The sequence below is a fragment of the Mustela lutreola genome, chromosome 2, assembly GCF_030435805.1.
Source record: "Mustela lutreola isolate mMusLut2 chromosome 2, mMusLut2.pri, whole genome shotgun sequence".
NCBI classification, from domain to species: Eukaryota; Metazoa; Chordata; class Mammalia; order Carnivora; family Mustelidae; genus Mustela; species Mustela lutreola.
Window position 1 is genome coordinate 168,708,265 of NC_081291.1, and position 22,482 is coordinate 168,730,746.

Here is a 22,482-nt window from a genome sequence, read left to right on the forward strand (position 1 = left end):
TTTTTTGTATTAAGATAATTGCTTTTATATATATATATATATATATATATATATTTCCAATTCCCTTCTCCTCTCCAGTTTCTTCCCAGAAATTTCCATAACTATGTATGTTTTGGTGAATTCAAAAACTACCCTGAGTGATTAACTGTATGTAGTCTGTAGATGAGGATGTTATTAATTTTGAGCCGAAGGCAGATGCTTAATGACTGAGCCACCCAGGCACCCCTCAAATTTTAAAAATTAATTAATTTTTTTAAAAAATTTATTCATAAGAGAGAGAGAGGGAGAGGGAGAAGCAGATTCCCTGAGGAGCAGGGAGCGTGACACAGGGCTCGATTCCAGGACCCTGGAATCACGACCTGAGCCAAAGGCAGACACTTAACCAACTGAGCCATCTAGGTGCCCCTCACATCTTTATTTAAATTCTAGTTGGTTGACGTACAGTGCAAGATTGGTTTCAGGAGTAGATTTCAGTGGTTCACATCACTTACACACAACACCGAGTGCTCATCATCACAAGTGCCCTCCTTGATCCCTGTCATCCATCCGGCCCATCCCCCACCCACCTCCCTCCACCAACCCTCAGTTTGTTCTTTATAGTTAAGACTCTCTTATGGTGTGTTTCCCTCTCACAGGTGAGGAGTTAAAGGAGAAGGATGAAGGGAAGGACTAAATGACAATAGTGCATAGAACATACCACTGTTAGAGCTGCCTTAAGTGTACTGACTCACTTAAACTCTATGACAGTCCTGTGATGTTTATAATTCCTCGTTCATAGAAGAGGAAACTGAGGCACAGAGAAGTAACTTGCCAAGAGTGGAGTTAAGAAACTGGAGAACACAGTCCTCTGACACAGTCAGGATCCAGACCCCTCACTCTGATATTAAGCCATGTCTCTCTCTTGGCTTAAGATACCTAAGCAGGAGAGGACTATAGATAGACCTAAAGTAGGAGACTGATTTCTTATTTCAAAGCTGTTTGAAGTACTCTGATATCTTACTTTCAGTTTAGATTGATAGCTCTTCGGTATGGCAGAAATTGAGAAATTAATAGCTAGCAGCAATCATCATTTTTATTTTTGAGGTGCCCCTTCTCTATTTAGGCAGATATGGAGGGCAGCGAGCTCATTGGAAGGCGGTATGGAGGGAATATGCTTTGGGGCTCCTAGAGATGCTGGAGGCAGCTGAATGTGGTAGGCAGCACTGGCTGGTGTCAGGATCCTAGGCTACAGGTCCCAGCTCTTGTTTCTGGGCAGCAGACCTCAGGCCTGTTCGATCCTAGCATCCTCTAGCCTAAGAAAAAGAAGGGGATTAGAGATGTGTGGGTGGCTCAGTCAGCTGAGTATACAACTCTCCATTTTTTTTTTAAAGATTTTATTTATTTATTTATTTGACAGGCAGAGATCACAAGTAGGCAGAGAGGCAGGCAGAGAGAGGGGAGAAAGCAGGCTCCCTGCTGAGCAGGAAGCCAGACCTGGGGCTCAATCCCAGGATGCTGGGATCATGACCTGAGCTGAAAGCAGCGGCCTTAACCCACTGAGCCACCCAGGTGCCCTTACAACTCTCCATTTCAGCTCAGATTATGATCTCAGGCTTGAGATGGAACCCCCCAGGCTGAGCGTGAAGCCTGCTTGGGATTCTCTCTCTCCCTCTGCCCCCCGACCCCACACTCGCTCTCTCACTCTCCGACTCTCTCTCAAGTAAATAAATAATAAAAAGAAGGGGATTAAACTAGTTGTTTATGAAGATCCATTGAAATTTTAGAGCCTGTGAATATTGCCCATGTTTGTTACAAGCTGTTAAGTTTTGAATATCTATATTTGTTCATTTTATTCTGAATATAAACACGAGGTTTCTGGAGCAAAGGAAATTATTATTTAATAATAGCAAATAATTGTGCTGATTCACATTTGTCCTAATTTGTATCCCTGAAGCAATGGATGAGATGAGCCAGATCAGATGTTGTCCTATATATACCAAACTTTGTACTACTGGTAAAGAACTCTGAGAAAAGGAAAAGAAAAGAATCTGGATGTTTATATGGGAGAAGGACAACCACGCTGCTATTTCCCTCCATACACACATCCCTTTACTCTTTGGGGAGGTATCCGGGATTCTTATTCTTATCCTTTGGAGTATAAATAAATCTTTCTTGGGGAAGATAAGACTCGCTTCTCCAGCTTTATAACTGGCAGTGTCTGCGTGGTCGCAAATTCTATTCTCCCCTTAAAATGTAAACACATACCTCCAAGGAGGTAAGTCTCTCTGGAGGTAATGGCTTCAAGTGCTCTCTCACTAATAATTAAGTCATAGATTAATTTCCAAGGTTGGTTCTCCTATTCCAGGTCTCAAGATGTACTAAAATTTGCTCCACTGTGAAGTATGTAAACCTTGTGATTCACAGACCTGTACCCTTGGGGCTAACAATACATTATATGTTAATAAAAATTTTTAAAAAATGCTCTGAAAGCCCTAATGCTGTAGAAACATAGAAGTATTTTATCTCTAGTATCACAAAGCAGAGATACATTTAGAGGGCAGAACCCCCTGCCTCCCAGGGCTAGGATGCTATGATGACTGGGTCACCTAAATGGGAATGCCACAGGTTTGTAAAAATGTGGATTCCCTGGGATCTACAGGACTGAACAAGGGTCTTGGGGACTGAAGCCTGGGCATCTTGGCATTTTTACTACGGTCCCCAGATGAGTCTTAGGTACCACCGATCCTCCCGGCTTGGGGATCCCTCAGCTTCTGTGCCGCTGGCGACCCTTCATCTCGAGCAGCTTTTGCTGATTCAGTCTGTGGTTTTCAGGGCTTCCAAAATATGTAAAGGCACTTAAGAGTCTTTCTGGGAGAGTTTATAAGTGTCCTAGAAAAATGAATGCTGCTATTAGCAAGCTTTCTAGGTTGGTGATGGTTCTTTGAAGCCTGAAGATGATGGTGATGGTGATGATGGTGATGATGGTGATGATTAAAAAAAAAAAAAATGCTGTTGTTAGTAAACTACTCCTTAAAAAAAGGAGACTGAATCCAAAGCAGATGAACAGTTATGTAGATTTCTGTGTTACAAAATATACAATTAAAAAATATATTGGTTGAAATATCTATCTCTAATTAAGAAGAGAAAAGTTTTGCAGGAACTGGTAACATTTTTCATTAAGGTCAACTTCAACTTAGTACACTTAACATGGGCCAATTTATTTTAGTTCACTAATTATATGTCATCTCTGTTTCCACAGAAGGTATTTCAATAGATAAAACTGAAATGCCCTACTTTTTGTCTTAATGCTTTAGAAAACTTTCTTTCTGATCTTACTTTATAGTGTTTTGTTTTGGTCTTTTCTCATTAATTCTGCTGAATTGTTAAGTGTGCAAGTATTACCTTTGTATCTATGATGTATCTATTTGTATCTGTTGTGATCTGGGCATTGCACTAAGTACACTTAAAAAAAAAAACTTTATTATTTCTTTTAGAGCAGTTTTAGGTTCATAACAAAATTGAGAGGAGGATACAGAGATATATCCTATACTCCCTGCCCCACACATACATAGCCTCCTCTGTTATTTGTATCCCTCACCAGCATGGTACCCTTGTTATAATTGATGAACCTATTTTGATACATTGTAACTACCCAAAGTCTGTAGACCCTTAGGGTTCACTGTTGGTATGCAATCTATGGCTATGAACAAATGTACTATAACATCTATCTACCATTATAGTATCATGCAGAGTATATTTATTGCCATAAAAATACTTCTCCTGTGTTCCATTCATCTTTTTCCACTCAACCTCTGACAACCTGTGATCTTTTTACTGTCTCCATAGTTTTGCCTCTTTCAGTATATATATAGTTGGAGTCACACAGTATGTAGAAAATTCAGATTGGCTTCTTTCACTTAGTAATATGCATTCAGTTTCCTCATATCTTTTCATGGCTTTAGAGCTCATTTCTTATTATCACTGAATAATATTTCATTGTCTGGATATACAGTTTATCCATTCACCTACCAAAGTTGATCCTGGTTACATTCAAGGTTGGACAATTATAGATTAAGCTGCTATAAACATCCATGTGCAGAATTTTGTATGGGCCTTTATTTTCAACTCTTTTGTGTAAATACTAAAAGTGCTGTTGCTGGTTCAAGTGGTAAGAGGGTGTTTAGCTTTCTAAGAAACTGCCAGCCTGTCTTCTAGAGTGGCTGTACCATTTGCTTTCCTGCCAGCAGCAAATGATAGTTTCTGTTACTCCAAATTTTTACCAGCATTTGTTGTTGTCAGTATTTTGGATTTTGGCCATTCCAACAGATATGTAGTGGTATCTTATTATTGCTATTTATTATGTCTTATTATTGTTTTAACTTATATTTCCCTGATGACCTATGATGTGGAGCATATTTTAATATGCTATTTTCCATCTGTGTATCTTCTCTGGTGATGTGTCTATTAAGATGTTTGGCTTGTTTTTAAGTCAGATTGATTTTTTTAATTGTTTGAATTTTAAGGTGTGTGTGTGTGTTGGATAAACATCCTTTATCAATTTTTTTTCTTTTTACAAATATTTTCTCCAAGTCTGTGGCTTACCTTCTCACTGCCTTGATCCCGTTGGTTTTTACAACTGAGCTGATTGCTCAGATCAGCAAGATAAGTTTCTGAAAGAAAGCTAGGTGGGTGGAGAGATCAATGAAAAGTAAAGAAGTGGGAGCCATGAGCAATCAGCTCATTTTTAAAGAAAATTTCAAAGAAATTTTGTACTGAAGGAGCAGAGAAAGTAAGTTAGTTTGTAACTAGAGAGTTAGGTGGTAGGGTTGAGGTAAATTTGTGATTGGGAGAGGTTTGACAGTGTTTCTGGACTCGCGAGATAGGAGCCAGTGAAACGGGGGAGACTTTGCAGCAGAGATGAGACATGACTTACACAGAAAGATTCCAGCAAAGACAGGAAGGAAAGGTTATTAGGACTCCATTGGAGAGTTTAATTCAGGGTAAGAGGAGGGACATTTTTTCCCTCTGAGATTATGGGAGAGAAGGTAGGGGGGGAGGGTCATACAAACCTACTAGTCTAGTTTTGTTTCTTCTTTTTCTTTCTTTTTTTCTTTCTTTCTTTTTTTTTAATAGTTTTGTTTTTTCCTAAAGAAGAATCAGGGCCATCTGCTGATGGTGAAAGAGGCAAACTTTGTGTGGGTTCAACAATTACACAAATTTTACCAGCCTGAAATTTCTGAGAAGACTTGGAAAATGATCAATGATCTGATTGATTAAGGGTGGGATTTATTGTGATGGGTGTGGTAGAGCAGAGCTGAGGCGATGAATTGTTTTTCTCAGGCAGAATGGGGAGCGGGGAAGGGAGGCCAAGAGGAATGTGATAAATTGAAAGAAAAGAGAAGAACTGAAAGAGAATAAAAGTTTCAGGAGCTGTGAAGAGCATTGATAATCCTGAGAGAATTAGAAGAACTGTAAGTTTAAAGAAGTAAAAGGATTCCTTAAGAGCTGGGTAGGGTTTAAGAGATGGAAAGACTGGTGTAAGTTCACTTAACTTGAGCAATCCCTGGAGTTACAAGGTGAAGGAAATCATGTGATGAAATTAAGGAGCAAGATGAACAGGACTCAAGTAAAAGAATTGGACCCAATATTATTTCTTAAAAGATTTTATTTATCTATTATTTGAGAGAGAGAATGAGAGAGAGCATGAGAGGAGAGAGGTCAGCGGGAGAAGCAGACTCCCTGTCAAGCAGGGAGCCCGATGTGGGATTTGATCCCAGGACTCCAGGATCACAAACTGAGCCAAAGGCAGTCATTTAACCCACTGAGCCACCCAGGCACCCTGGACCCAATATTATTAAGGATATGGTGTGTCTTTAGTGTAGATTTTGTGAAATTACTCACTGAATGCAGTGAAACGTTCTGGGTATAGAACCGTGCAGGGAAATGTAGTTATTCAGTATGGCTGTCACTGAATGCCTCTTCCGCCAACTACTGGCATGTTCTTCTAATTATGAGTGAATTTTGCCTTCATCTCGAGGCTTTATTACTGGCATCTGGAGGTTATCTCAGTGTCTGGTATTGGCTTCTGTATTGCCTTAGAATGTTTTATTTGACCATGATTAATGTTGTCCTTCTGTTCAAAATGTAACTGAGACATTTTTAAAAAAAGATTTTGAAAAACAATCTGAGGGGCTTGAAGTGGTGGGGGGGGGGGTGGGAGGTTGGAGTACCAGGTAGTGGGTATTATAGAGGGCACGAATTGCATGGAGCACTGGGTGTGGTGCAAAAATAATGAATACTGTTTTTCTGAAAATAAATAAATCAATTTAATAAAATAAATATTTTATTTTTTTAAATTTATTTGACAGAGAGAGAACGAGATCACAAGTAGGCAGAGAGGCAGGCAGAGAAAGCAGGGGAAGCAGGCTCCCCACTGAGCAGAGAGCCTGATGTGGGGCTCAATCCCAGGACCCCGGGATCATGACCCGAGCTGAAGGCTGAGGCTTAACCCACTGAGCCACCCAGCTGCCCCTAGTTGAGGCATTTTAATTTTTGCTGTGTTCTCTAATATCTGAAGTTCGGTAGAAACACAACCCTGAAATTAATACAGAGAGGAAAGTTTATGGAGTTTATAAAAGTTTTTATTTACTCATAATTCTATTTTAGTGATGTGATTAGTACAGGTCCAAAGTCATGACAATAAAACTGTATAGAAAAAGTCTTTATCTTGGAGCCAGTACCCAAAATGATGCAAACCCACATAATTGAACTGTGTCATACATTGTTACTAGGCTAGGCTCAACCCATTTTGCTGTATCAGGAACAAATATCATCCTAGGGTGATGCAAGTATTAGAAGAGAAGATATGCAGGCATTTAATATAAGGCATCTCAAAAATGTGATAATATCCAATAGGAGTGGGGAAGTAGTCACATTAAGCATGCAGAATAGACTTGTGACAGTGTCTCAGCTATGGGGAATAGATGAGCCATAGGCTCTGGGGGCATCTAGTTATCCCTTGAATCATTAATATCTTATTGAATATCTATAAAGTGCTAAACATGTGTTAGGTACTGCAGATAAACAGTGAGTTCGGAAGTTTACAGTCTTTTGAGAGAGACACACATGTTAACATATAATTCTAAGTGTGATCCGTACAATGATAAAGAGAGGTAAAGTGTTATAATAGGATCCTTCTGGTTATAAATGTGGCTATGCAGACTTGGCGTTTTCCCATTCTTTTTTCTGGAGGTCTTCTAAGGGCAACAAGGAAAACAGACAACAAAAACGTAAACTCAAATTTCAGTCATACTAGAAGACATACTAAACTATTGCTCAAGGCTGCTCAAAGCTGTCAAGATAATGCAGAAACTGCACACGAGGCAGGGGAGAGAAATGGAAGAAATAAATAGCCCAGCAGTAGCACATCTAAAGGATTCATATAAATAAACTTAGTGAACAAGTGTATCTGGAGAGGAAAAGTGATAGCCACTGTCTGCTCTAGCCAGGAGGGAACAGAAGCCCTACTAGACCTACTTTGGTTCACAGAACTGGTTGGGGAATGCACATGAAAGTACTCAAAAAGTCATAGTTGCAGGGCTGTGTGTGTGTGTGTGTGTGCGTTTAAAGAGAGATGAGAATAAAAGTTTGGCTTGTGGAGTGAACAAAAGAAAACTTGCCCAGAATCTTATCCTCCCTTCTGATAGAAAACTCTGACAAAGAGCTAGTCCTGGAAAACCTGACTGTTATATGTTTAAGAAATGAACTAGCGTAACAGCTGGAAAAGATACCCTACAAAAAGAAAAAAAATTCCAGTAAAATATGAACAAGGCATCACATAAATGCATAACATAAAAATAAGATTCCATAATAAAAATTTTTTTTAAGATTTTATTTATTTATTTGACGGAAAGAGAGGTCACAAGAAGGCAGAGAGACAGGCAGAGAGGGGGAAGCAGGCTCCCAACTGAGCAGAGAGCCTGATGTGGGCCTCGACCCCAGGACCCTGAGATCATGACCTGAGCCAAGGGCAGAGGCTTATTAACTCACTGAGCTACCCAGGAACCCCAGAGTCCATAATAAAAGAGAGAAAAAACCCAGTAAAATGTAAATGACATGACAAGAAGCAACCAAATCCATACCTGATGAAAAGTCACATCAAATCAGGAGCAGAAGAGCACTGTCTCAATGTGATAAAGGGCGATGTGCAAAAAAAACAAACAAACAAAAAAAAACTTACAGCTTGGATTGTACTTCTAGTGAGAGAATAAATTCTCTTCTCTAAAGATCAGGAATTAAGCAAGGAGGTTTGCTCTCACCACTCCAATTCACATTGTACAGGAAGTTCTAGGCAGTGCCTGAATACAAAGGCAATACTGTTTCTACATATTTACAGCAAACAATTAAAAACTAAAGTTTAAAAAAAAATGCTATATACAATGGCATTAGAATTTGTGAACTACCATAGGAAATATAGTAAAAAAATAAACATGTAAAATACTTAGGGACAAATTTAACAAAAATATGCAGGATCTGTAAATTGGAAATTATAAAACATTGCTGAAAAATTATATGAAACAAATAAATAGAGAGATAACCTATGTTCATGAGCTTGAAGATTCAATATTATTAAAGTGTCTTCTCCCCAACTGGTCTATATACTTCAAGCAACCTCAATCAAAATTCAAGAAAGACTTTTTTGGTAGAAATTGCCAACATTTCTAAAATTCATGTAGAGTGCCAACAGTAGTCAAAATAACATTGAAATAGAACAGTTGGTGGACTGACACTACCTAATGTCAAGACTTATTATAAACCTACAGTAATCAAGATAGTGTGATATTGGTATAAAAAGAGACATAGAGAGCAGTGGAATAGAGAGTCCAGAAATAGACTCACACATGTATATTCTGTTGTTTTTCAGTAAAGGGACCAATACATTTCAATGGGAGGAAGAATAACCTTTCAACAAATGTTACCAAAACACTTGGATAGCCATATGTCCCCCAAAATAATGAACCTTGACTCTTACTTCAGTACCAAAATTATCTTGAAGTGGACCATAAGCTTAAATATAAAAGTCAAAACCAAAAACCTTCTGGAATAAAATATAGGAAGACATTTTAGTGACCTAGGGTTTAGCAAAGATTTCTTAAGTATGATCAAAAAGCACCAACTCTAAAAGAAGTTTTGACAAATTAGATTCCTTTAAAATAAAAAAAAAAAACTTTTGCTTTTCAATGTACACAGTTAAGAAATTGAGAAGACAAGCCACTGACTGAGAGAAAATATTTATGAAACAATATCTGACACTAGACTTGTATCTAGAATATGTAAAGAACTTTTAAAACTCAGTAAGAAGACAACATAATTACAATGGACAATTATCTGAACAGACACTTCACCAAGCAAATATACATATGAACATAAGTGTATGTCTACACAAAAACTTGTATGCTCATGTTAGTTTTGCTTGTAATAGTCAAAAACTGAAAACCACCTAAATGATGATTAATAAGTGAAAGGACAAATTATGGTCTGTCCAATCAGTGGAGTAGTACTTATCAAGAGAAAGGAATGAACTGTTGATTGACGTAGCAACATGGTTTAATTTCAGAATAATTCTTCTAGTGAAAGAAACCAGAAAAAACTTTCATACTATATGATTCCACTTAATAAAAATTCTAGAAAATGAAGACAAACTATATTGAGAGAAAGATCAGAGAAGGTAGGAAGGGGTGTAGAGAGGGATTGCAAAGAAGCACAAGGAAACTTTTTGGCATGATCAATATATTCATTATCTTGATTTTTATGATGACTTTATACATATGTCAAATCTTATCAAAATATACACTTGAGTTATATGCAATGAACTGTATGTCAATTATTTCTCAGTACAGCTGGAAATGTAAAAATAGAAAGTGTTGACACAGATCAGAAGGAAATTTTACATACATATAGAAACAAGTTTTTACTTAGTAAAAAAAAGTTTTGTTTTTTTGTTTGTTTGTTTGTTTGTTTGTTTTTATGAAGGAAGATCTCAAAGAAATATAAGAACTTGGGAAGAGATGTTGAAACAGCAAGAGACAATGAAAATAAAGCATGATTTGGTTGAACTCAAGGGAGAAATAGAAAAAATAAATCATACAACTGGAAAGAATTCAAAGGTAGATTATCACTCTGATAAACACAATGGGGATGTAGAGCAGGGGTCAGTGAACTAATACCCATTGACCAAATCTAGCCCACTACCTATTCATGTGTGGCCCTTAAGCTAAAAATGATTTTTACTTATTGGATGATTGAAAAAAGAAGAGTATGCAACAGAGACTATATGTGGTTTACAAAGTCTAAAATATTTGCTGTCTAGCCCTTCACAGAAGAAGTTTGCTATCTCTCCCCTGCTATAGAAGATAAATGTGAAAAAGCAAATAAAATGAATAGAAATTGGGAAGGACCTCTTATAATTACAAAGAAAATGATAATGGAAGTAGGAAAAGGAGATTCAGTACTTGTATAGCTGGAGTACTGAAAGAAAAAGTAAGGTAAGAACACATTTTTAAAGATATAAACCAGGAAAACTTTTAATTAAACACAAAAAATCTTGAAGCAGCATATTTGAAATAGAACACTGCATGGTTAGGGTAAACTGTCCCAAGAATAGACGACTATAAGACATATACTAGAAAAGTTACTCAACTGTGCAGAAAAAGTTAAAATGTTTTGATAAGTAGGCATAAAGATCAAATCACAGAGATAAAAAAAAAATCAGGTTGGCTTCAAATTTTCTACAGAAAACTTCACTCAGGTGATAGTAGAGTAAATTTAAATTTGTAAAGGAATTTACAATTCCTTCCAAAATTACAAATGCATATACCTTTTGATCCAGAAATTACACTTTTAGAAATTGATTATAAGGAAAGGAAATTGGTTATAAGGAAAGGAGGTATAAACCAAGAATTTTATATTCATCATACCATCCTTCAGATAAAAAGCCTACAAACAAATAGTTTTGAAAGCAGGAAAACAAACAAACTCAGGAATCCCTTTTAGAGGAAAACAAGATCAAACTTCAGCCAGCCAAGATATACCTGAAAATTCTACAGCAAGAAAACTGGGATTAGCCATTGACTATATTTAACTATAGGCTATATATAGACCATCACTATAGTTAAACTATAGGCTAAGCTATATGGAACATTAGGTAGCAAACTGAATGTAAATTCCCTGGCAACGTAGAAATAATTCAACCAACAAAAAAAGTCAAGGATGGAAAAAGGTAAAAGGTAATTTGTTTGCTTCATCTATAAAAAGATGGAGAGAGACTGAAGCAATTTAAGCATACTTTTTGTACTGATGTAAATATGAAGAAAGAGAATACCAGTAAACAGTGGAAAAAAAGAAGGTAGAGAAAATAAATTTCATCATCATCCAGGGTAGGAAACTTATAGATAATATGTAAAGATGGAAAGAACTAAGAATAAGAGTTTTATAAAATCATCATTGTAATGGTATCTCCTTGGGGGGAAAGAAAAATCCTCCATAGTATCAGAAGAAGTATCCAAACAAAACAAAAGAAAATGGAATGTATCATTAAAAACTTAAGATAAATTTTTAATAAAAACAAAATAATATGACAGCTAATACCAACCACATACATGGTATTAATAAATGCAAATGGCTTAAACTTTACCTTAATAAAGAACAAGGAACTTGAGGTTGCATCACAAGGCAAAGCTTGATCCTGTGCTGTATAGAAGATGCCCATCTGGAAGAGATTATGCTGAGTGAAATAAGTCAAGCAGAGACAGTCAAGTATCGTATGGTTTCACTTATTTGTGGAGCATAACAAATAGCATGGAGAACAAGGGGAGATGGAGAAGGGAAGGGAATTGAGGGAAATTGGAAGGGGAGGTGAACCATGAGAGACTATGGACTCTGAAAAACAACCTGAGGGTTTTGAAGGGGCAGGGGGTGGGAGGTTGGGGGAGCCAGGTGGTGGGTATTAGGGAGGGCACGTATTGCATGGAGCACTGGGTGTAGTCCAAAAACAATGAATTCTGTTACGCTGAAAAGAAATAAAAAAAAAAAAAAAAGAAACATATTGGTTTTTAGGAAGATCAGTGATATTTAACATTGGAGAGTTGACAGACCTAGGTCTCTTAGGAAACAGAAAAAAAAAAAAAGTAAGGTTAAGTGATATTTAAATAATTTCAAAGAAATTTGAAAATAATCTTGTAAGATTACCCCCAAAGACATTTTCCAAGAGAATAGAGAAATTCACTGCCTTGAAATGGTTCAAAGATGAAAAAATGTAATACTCAGAAACCACTTAATATTCTAATTATACATTAAACTTGTATTATATATTATATTTCTGTAACATCCACTGCTTATTGTCTAGCTTCTCCTTGCAACATTTGTACTTAATTTTTTTTGTTTTGTTTTGTTTTTTGTACTTTAGATAGCTTAAAAACTGCATTGTTCATGATAAAAGCAAAATGTTTACAAATTATATTTTAATATATTTAAAAAAGGCAATTCAGAAGGATTGAACGTGTGATCTCAAACAGATGTACAAAAATCAAATAGGGGTCCAGCCTAATATTAATTTGGAATTCAAGAGAAAAAAACATTAAATAACCAAGGAAGGGCATTAAATTAGACTAAAGTCTTCAGTTTATAATAAAGATGTATCCATTATGAATCTCTCATATCAGCTAACATCGTGTTGAGTTCCATAAAGCAAAAAGCTACAAATGATACATGGAAAAAGAGTCAATCATGCTGATAATAGGAAATTTTAATTAACCCTCAACCTAAGAATGTCTAAACAATCAATAATATATAATAGTCATGTATACATAATTGATATATACTCTCTACTCTCAAAATAAAGAATGTACTTTTTAATCACTGCTCTTGAAATAGTCACAAGGATGACTATGCTGAGCCACCAAAAAGCCTGGTGGAGATAGTAGACAGTGTCTATCAAAATTACATATGCATATACCGTTTGATCCAGAAATTACACTTTTAGAAATTGATTATATATACATAAATATAAAATTATCTATTTACAAAATTACCTATTTTATGTGTCATTATAAAATACTGTGTAGAATGAAATGCTGAGAAGACCTAAATGTTTATCAGCAGGTCTGGTTAAATAAATTTTTATATAACAGTACATTATTAGAATATGACACATCTATAAAAGGAAATGAAGTTTTTTAAGTATTAATAAAGATCTCTAGGATGTATCCTTTGTGCAAAAACAAGATAAAGACTGTGTGCATAGTATACTCATAGTATACTCAAAAAGGTAGAGAAAGTTTATTTATATATGCTTCTGTATGAGGTATAAACAGAACTCTGGAAAGATAAACAGAAAAACAACAGCAGTGGAATGTGAACTGGACAAATGAAGAATAGAGTAGTATGGAGAGTTTTCCAAATATACTTTAAAAATTGTGTGTTGTTCCATGTGAATATATTATCTGCATAAACATCTCAAAAGAAGCAATGTTATGGGGTTATAGAAGATAAAGCATTAATTCTTCTCTGGGGGACCAGGGGGAAGGGAGCAGAAGCAAGTAATACAAGATTATAGAAAATAGTTCAATCAAAAGATGGTAAAAACCTTAAAACAATATGTTGACTTGAGGCTAGAGAAAATTCCAAATTTAAAAGACATTTAATTGAAGAAATCTATAAGACTTCGCCACTGATAAGGTAGAGGGTCGAGGGTGATGATGGAACAAAGATAACCTAGCTTTGGTGTCTGGATGTTTGGTGATGTCACTAGTCAGGAGGGGGAGTGCGTTTGACGTACTGGTTGAGGGGCACCTGGATGGCTCAGTGGGTTAAAGCTTCTGCCAGCCATCAGTTCAGGTCATGATCCCAGGGTCTGGGATCAAGACCTGCATTGGGCTCTCTGCTCAGCAGGGAGCCTGCTTCCTCCTCTCTCTGCCTGCCTCTCTGCCTACTTGTGATCTCTCTCTGTGTCAAATAAATAAATTTAAAAAAAAAAAAGTAGTACTGGTTGAAGGCAGGTGCAGGTATAGAAGAAAAATAATTCTGTTCTGGAAGGGTTGAAGGGTTGTCTTGAAAGGTATGTGAAGTTTATAGGATGTTCCAAGAGGCTTTTGTGTCTCAGAAGAAAAGGTGCTATTTCAAAATCTGTGCAGGCCATCCATCTCAGAAAAATTTTTATCAGAGCAAAACCAACTCTTCATCAGTCAGGACTCCCAATTTTGAGTCAGGTATTTACAAGAGGAAAGGAAATGTTGTGTCCCAGAGAATCTGGCCACTGAGCTGTTTCCCACACAGGTGTTTGTGGTCCAGTAAACATGAATGGTTGTTCTACCAGAAAGGAGGTCCAAGCAGACCCCGAACCAGGCTCACATCCCAGGCGGAATGAACCTGAGCCTGGGGGTAGGGCCTGTATTATTCTTTATCTTCTCTCGGTGTATTTCATGAATGTCTCATCATTTTAACATGGCCATCGTCACATCAAAATATTAACTTAAAAGGCACTTCTTTTACAGGCAGAACAATTGCTTCCTCTCTCTGTTCAGCTGTGCCTGTAAGCACAAGCAGCATCCCGGTATCAGGGACACCGTTGAGGCCAGTCTGCCCTCAAAAGTGCCTTGACATTCCAGCCCCGAGCTCTGAACCAGAGCTATTGCTGAAGGTCAGGATTCATTCCAGATGCTGGGACCTGCACGTGCAGGACAGAGGGCCTCCAGATAAAGCAGACAGGGGCTGTGGGGGCCTGTTGGATATAGTGGCTCCTGAAATTGCTCAGGAGACATCTGATCTGTGATGTTTGACAGACCATTGCATTCTCATCTTACCTGGTCACCAGTCATTACAACAGAGTTGCAATAGATCTAAACTACAACGGACCCCTTAAACAGTTATTAGTGAAGGTGTGCAATCTTGAAACTCCATTAAGAAATGAAGACTGTTGGATTATTGTAATATTTCAATTGAAAGGTTTTTTTACTTACATTCATCTAACCATTTTTCCCCCATAAAAGCCTCAGTTTATACCAAATAGGATCACCGAGTCTACTACTACCTGCGGATCTTCAACATGTAAGGTGAGTAATTAAAGTAGGATTTAGCCATTTGTGTCATGTTTCCCATATGAAGGGTAAGACTTTCTCAAGGGCCAAATGTCACCATGGGTAATGAGGCTCAGAGAGTGAAACCCTAACACATATTTTTAACTACCATTATTTGTTTGTCTTATTAGAGTGATACATGTTTCCTAGGAAAAACTTTGAAAATAAAGTAAATAAGAGATAGATAAAATTTAAGTCACCCATAATCTTACTATCTGGGGGTGATGACTGTTTTAAATATTATAATGTATTTTCCATATTTTCTATGGCTATGTATGCATATATGTATATATGTAATCATATATATAGAAAGATACATTGATTCAGTCTGTGGATATATATTTGCCTAGAAATATGTTGTATCTGCAATTCCTACATTGTTTCTTGTGGTTCCTTTGTGTTCTATTATATTCCTCAAATGTCTGTTGAAATCTAAAATGGAAGTTTTAGAATATTTTTTTTAACCTTTGGCGTTTTCAGTTATACCAATCACACACGAACATGTACATACGGAAAACTACAATTTTAGTTATTTCTTAACATGCAGATGATGGGTTTGATAGCTAGATTACTGACTTTTTGCTCCAGAGAACCAAAGGCAAGTAAACCTCTGTTGGGAGAAAGTCAGGAAACATACTATATTCTCAGTCTGTAGTCTTCTGCATCCTCAGAATCAGAAGGATTTTTTTGTTTTTTGTTTTGTTTAAGATTTATTTATGTGGCAGAGAGAGAGACAGCGAGAAAGGGAACATATGCAGGGAGAGTGGGACAGTGAGAACGGGCTTCCTACGGAGCAAGGAGCCTGATGCAGGGCTCAATCCCAGGACCATGGGATCATGACCTGAGCCGAAGGCAGATGATTGATGACTGAGCCACCCAGGCATCCCAGAATTAGAAAATTTCTTGGCTCAGGCCTCCTCTGCTGAATCAAATTCTGAGTGAGACCTTACGATGGTATATATTTGCTAAAGCCTATTTTCTACACTTCTGCTTTTTAAAATTTTTACAGTGTTTATTAGTAATAAGTATCACCTAATGTCATATGGTTTTGAGGGAAATGATAATTAATTATAAATAAACTGGCTCCCCCAAAATGAAAACATGTTTTTTGTTACTTCAGGAAAACACAATAACTCAGAAAGTCAGGCCCAGGGGCGATGACTTGAAGCAGGGGTCCCTTGCCTCCTTTGAGCTTCGTGTCAGCCACAGAGGCTGGAAGAGAAACACAGAAGGGACAGACTCTGATGTGGAATGTATTACAGACACTAAAATTATGAAGAAGTCTCCACAGAAGAAAGCAAAGCCTCAGCAGCCCAGACGTCCAGCCACCCTGCCAGAAAACGTCAGCCCAGTCCAGAGGTCCCAGGTGTTTTTCTTTTCTTATCCGCAAAATGTATGGTCATTCACTTATTCCGGAAATAGTACTGGGCAAAGGTTCTGCTTCATTTTCACGTTTTTAAAGCACTCTAATTATAGCATGCGTATTGTCAGTGTAGTTTCCAGTCCCAATTTCTATTTTTTTCCTCCCTATTCTCTTTTGGAAGAAACGTCAGAAGGCTAATACCAGCACATCAGTGCACTGTGTGATGCTCAACCAACTAACAGGGCCCTAAGAATGCCTGCATGGGAAAAGGATTTAAGATTTGTATTTGAGAGAAACATATTCATATAGGATGAACCTATAATCTGGAGGATCCTGCATTTGATGCTTTATAGCAAAAATTCTTAGCCAGATTTTATAATAGGTACTTACCCCAGTAGTTGAGGTTCTGGAAAAATGGGATATAATCTTGATAATACGCTTAAGTGTTGGGACTGATTTTAAGAAATGCACCACCCCACAATTTCCAAATGAGTTTTTTTTTTTTTTTTTCAAAAGAATCACTGCACTTTCATTCTTACAGTATTATTCTTATTTAATCCCCTTTTGAGAACTTGCTCTTAGATTTAGCGTATATTAATAAGAATACCTACAATTAAGTGGTCATTTAACCTATGCCAGATTCAGTGGTGGATGGTAGCAGATAATATCTCACCACCATTTAAAATCTTTTGTAACCCAAAGTTCATTGCCTACCTTATCTGCCTTGTTCATCAGGTTTGATTTCTAATGACTTTTTACTCTTTCCCCAAATTAAATTTACCCTTAAATGGTAGAGATGGGCCACCAGAGAAAATATTCAAATAAATTGCCCTAGGCTCTGAAAGCCGTAAACTAATTTGATCAGCAAATATCTACTGAACTTTGCTCTGTGTAAAGATACTGTGTTAAGCATTGTGGGAGACAAGATATTTTAGGCATGGTTCTTTCTAAAGGAATTATTCTGTACAATTGTTACACTGCAGAAATATCTCACACATTCTTTTGTAAAGTCTTTGGCAAACGGTGTATAGGTTCTTCTAGAAAATCTTTAGTGACAGAAACGTATTACCTCTGGAGGTAGTATTTCTTATTCCATTTTTGGGTAGCTCATTCTCTTAAAATATCTGAGGACCAGTTCCCTCTAATTTTGAAGTTTGGGCCCTAAATCTTTCTTCAAGACTGTAGGGGAAAAAAACTGTCTACAATCGACAGAATTATTGGTCATAATTACTTTGAATTATATACATACAAGCTCAAATATTCAGAAGATATTTATTTAACATTTTCTATGTCAAAAATAGTGCATGTATGTAATATAAAAAGTAGTTATATCATTTTATAGCCCTATCTCCTTTAAGCCTGATTTCCACTCATTAACTGGGCAATTTCAAGATTCGGGATTTGTTGACCCATTTTATGAGTAGGTTTTATGCTGTAAAAACATAAGTGATTGAGAAGTTGAAGAGTACCTTGGTGTTAACATAACACATTTTAGACTATAGAGATTCACTTAGTGTGGTATGTGTGTATAAAATCATCTATTAAGTGCCACTCAGTATGCTAGCCAACTACAGGGGATTTAACTGTGAGCAAACCCACATACATTCCCTGGTTGCATTAAACTTACACGGAGACAGATAATCCAATAATTAAACAAATGTAAACTGCTACTTTGGCAGTTTTTAATGACTTAGTAGCATGAGTACTTATAATAAAGGATTTGACCCTGCCTGGAGGGACTGAATGGGACAAAGTGATGAAAAAATCCTGTGAAAACAATGGCTGAATTTTTAGGATTGAATCCCAATTAAATTGGTAAAAAGAGAGGAAGAGCATTTCCAAAGGATGCACACATACGCTAAAGAAGGATGCTGGTGAATACAGAGTACCTTGCGAAGACAAGGAAGCTCTGGCAGGGCGGAGAGATGGAAAGGGACTGTGGGGTGAGAAGCTTAGAGAGTGACCAGAACCATGCAGGGCCTACAGACTTTGACAAGGGGTTTTGCATTTATCCTAAAAGCAGTGGGACACCACTGAAAGGAGGTGGTATGATCAGATCTTCCTTTAGAGAAAATTGTTAGCTGAGTATGAAAGCCTCTGGTGAATATGGGCAGAGCAGTCAGGGGCGTATTAACAGTGGTCTCCTAGGGGAAAACACTGGCAGCTTGGGCTGAGGTGATGGCGGCCAATCAGAGGAGGGGGTGCATTTGTTCCTTGTGTGTTTGTCTTGAGGAGGAGACACTGACCCGTGCTGGCAATGTATTAGGTACAGAAGTTGAAACAGAGGGGAATGTCAAGTACTACAGTATTTTTGGGCCCTGCACCTGGTTCGATGGTGGTTCCGTTCTTTGAAATAGAAAATTCTAGAAGGTGGCTGGGTCTGTTGGTGGTAAATCAGTTTGAGACCTCAAAGAGGACATTCTGAGTGAGGAGTAAGGGTAAGAAGAAAAGAAAGACTGGACAGAAGCCTGAGGGATTTTACCATCTCATGGCTAGCTATAAGGAGTAAGTGTGTCCAGGTGATGGTGAAGGAATGATTGGGCAGGAAGAGGACAAGCCAGGTACTTATTTCCTCATTAAAACCAAGAGGTAGAAAATGTCAATTCAAGGAGAGTTAGTCAGAGAGGCTAGCTTCTGTTGAAAGGCCTAAAAAAAGTCCATTTATTTAATGACTTAGAGCTAATAGGGGCGATCTCCGAAGAATTTTATTGTTTTTGTTGGAGTGAAGGGGGTAGAAATCAGATTGGAATGGACTGATTAGCAAGTGGAATGTGAAGACGTGGAGGTAGGTGGATGTCAACTCTTGGAAATGCAAGAAAATTTCACTTCAGAAGATAGTCTATACAAAAATCTAGAATTGGGGCAGATCAGGAGACTGGAATTCTGTAACATTCGAAAAATGAATTTAACCAAAATTTAAACCTCAACTGAAACAACTTTCAATTACTTGAGGAGTATTTGCCGTAAATTTCTAATATTCTGTCCAGTAAGCACTCTGGGCATTACCACTACCAGAAGAGGCACGAGAAGTATCATTAATTTTATCATTAGCCTAAGTAGATGGAATTAGGAAGACAGATATGCCCGAGTCAATCTTATAATGTGCTCTAAAACCTTGATAAGAGTAGCTCTGGAATTAGTTAATGTTTTAACTTAAATGTACCACAATTCAATTTTATTAACACAGGTGATTAATTAATTGTTAATTGTTAGTTAATTGCTCTTCCTAGAGAATTATTTTTATCACCTCCTTGTGTTTCTCAGAAGGTTCTACTTTCCTTACCCTCAACAGCTTTTCCTGAAAGCGGGGCTCCCAGTAAAAATAATATTCTTATTGTTTCCTACATCTGCAGCTTTTAATTCCCTTTTATGTTCTCTCAGTGTCCTTCGTTAATTCATTCCAGCAAACAAACATATGCTAAGCATTTCTGTGGGGCCAGGTGCTGAGGCTGCAGAGGTTGACACAATTCTTGCTCTCGAGAAGCCGAGCACCTACTAGTAGCCATTCTAGTCAAAAGAGACCTTTCCCGGCATCATACATTTTTCATACCAGCTGTTTCCCATCTTTTCAAGTGTGAAGACATCTTTTTTAAAAAAATGACACAGAGATCTCACATAATAATAGGCATTGTCCATCTACCGATTAAAAACTACATAACAGAAAGCCATTATAGATATTTTGAAATGAAGGTATATCTTATGTCCCCACAGCAACATCTACCTAAATTTTAAGAACAACGTGTATATCCACATGAGACGTATTTATTCAGTGTATGGGCAGTAATTCATGAAGATTGTTTGATTCACTATTGAGGCTTGTAGTCTGCAGCACTCATTTCACACTTAATTTGCCTTATGTTGTGTACTGTTTTTTTATTTTATTGTTGTGTATTGTTTTATTGTTGTGTATTGTTTTTTAACTTTTACAAATGCTTACCTAAATCATATATTTCTTGAGGGCAAAGATCAGAAATTGAATTTTCCATATTTCCCACAAATTTATTTTTTTTAAGACTTTATTTTTTAAAAAATTTTATTTATTTATTTGACAGAGAGAGAGATCACAAGTAGGCAGAGAGTTAGGCAGAGAGAGAGGGGGAAGCAGGCTCTCTACTCAAGAGAGCCCGATGTGGGTCTCGATCCCAGGACCCTGAGATCATGACCTGAGCCAAAGGCAGAGGCTTAACCGACTGAGCCACCCAGGCACCCCCAGAAGTTTGCTTCTCTACAGAAGTGAATAGAGACTGAATGAATGTGGTTTAGTATGTACCAGTGATTGCTGCTAACTCTCATATAGTTCCTGTTAATATCTTGCCACAGGCCTCTTCCTGGGAAATTAATAGGAAGGAGAGTCAAAACCTTGTGCAGGAATCTAAGGCTTTGATTGAAGTTGAAACCAGCAATGGCGATTATCCAGATATAATCCTGGTGAGATAAAGTTCATAGGCTAAATGACACCTTGAGATTGATTTGCGTTCATGAAAATTAGAGGAATTCAAGAAGCATGTCATATTAGTACCTCAAAGTAATGAAACATTTAATTGAATAACTTAGTTTTTAGGTGAAGAAACAAGACTCAGAAAAGTTAGTTACATATCTAAGGCTATAGAAACTAGTGAAAATGGCACTGAGACATATACATTCTGACAGCTAATCATGATGCTTTTTATTTGAGTTGTTAGGGTGAAAAAACTTTAATAGTATGCAAATCCATACAATTTATGTATATATAATATATATACAGGTATATATACCTGTATATAAAATATATTTGTAAAAATTGAAGATCATCCTGAAATCTACATTCCCAAACCTAAAGCATATGACACTTTCTGTAATTTATAGCAGGGAGCCCCATCAGAAAGTGTCTGTAACTGACTTATATTAGGCCACTGCCAGAAACCCTAGAGAAATCTATTCAAGAAATATAGATGTATTTCTGTTTATTCCTCCTAGATTATGTATCCCTGATTCTAACTTTGGTAGTCACTATCAAAGGCCTTTGTATCTGACTATCCTATGTATCTCAGCAGACTTGCTTTGCCTTATTGATACAGGTGTGGAAGAAAGCCTTTGATATATAGGAAGAACTGACTCCAGGTCTGGCCATGTGAGGAACACTGCATCTTACTATTTAACACTGCCGTGTTAAAGACATTATCCATTATGCTGTTTAGTGTTCTTTGCACTGTAGTTTAAAAGTTCATTTAGATATTAGAATTTAATGTCAGGGAAAAATCTATTTGGTGCTTCCTTTTGTTAGAATATGAATTACTATATGAGTTCTCTTTTTACTTTGATCACCAAGGAGCTTATAGCTACCCTTTAAATAAGAATAACTATAGTCACCTACATGGTTGCTGTTTGTTGACATGATAAGGGAGTGTATTTAGAAAGGGACCTGGCCTTGCCTGAGTAGCTCAGTTGGTTAACTGTCAAGACTCTTGATTTTGGCTCAGTCTTAATCTTGAGGTCATGAGATCAAACCCCGCATAGTGTTCCATGCTGGGCATGCACCCTGCTTATGATCCTTTCTCTCTGCCCCTGCCCAGTGCATGTGCACATTCTCTTTCTCCTCACCCCTCAAAAAAAGAAAGGGGCCTGATCTCATTATACCTGTCTTTAGCTGAGGTGTCTTCTGACTTCAGCCTAATTTTTGTGCCCATCAGCAGAAAACAATTGTCAGAAAGTACATGGCGTAACAATTTGTTTCTCAGAGTCCACAGTCTCTCATGGTTTATCTCCCCCTCCAGTTTCCCCCAACTCACTTCTCATCTCCATCTCCCAGTGTCCTCTGTGTTGTTCCTTATGCTCCACAAGTAAGTGAAACCATATGATAATTGACTCTCTCTGCTTGACCTATTTCACTCAGCATAATCTCCTCCAGTTCCATCCATGTTGATATGTTGATACAAAAGTTGGGTATTCATCCTTTGAGTTGGAGGCATAATACTCCAACAATGGAATTTTTATGAAAAAAAATGTTTTTGGGGCACCTGAGTGGCTCAG

The 22,482-nt window shown here is 37.2% G+C and overlaps 1 protein-coding gene across 1 annotated transcript in view; it reads left to right on the forward strand.

The window, feature by feature from the left end:
- MORC1 (MORC family CW-type zinc finger 1) overlaps window positions 1–22,482 on the forward strand; it is a 179,527-nt gene that overhangs the window by 119,448 nt on the left and 37,597 nt on the right. The window contains exons 18-20 of the mRNA XM_059165067.1: window positions 15,024–15,086; window positions 16,231–16,476; window positions 20,794–20,901. Coding sequence (XP_059021050.1) covers window positions 15,024–15,086; window positions 16,231–16,476; window positions 20,794–20,901 — 417 coding nt within the window. The remainder of the gene's footprint in view (window positions 1–15,023; window positions 15,087–16,230; window positions 16,477–20,793; window positions 20,902–22,482) is intronic.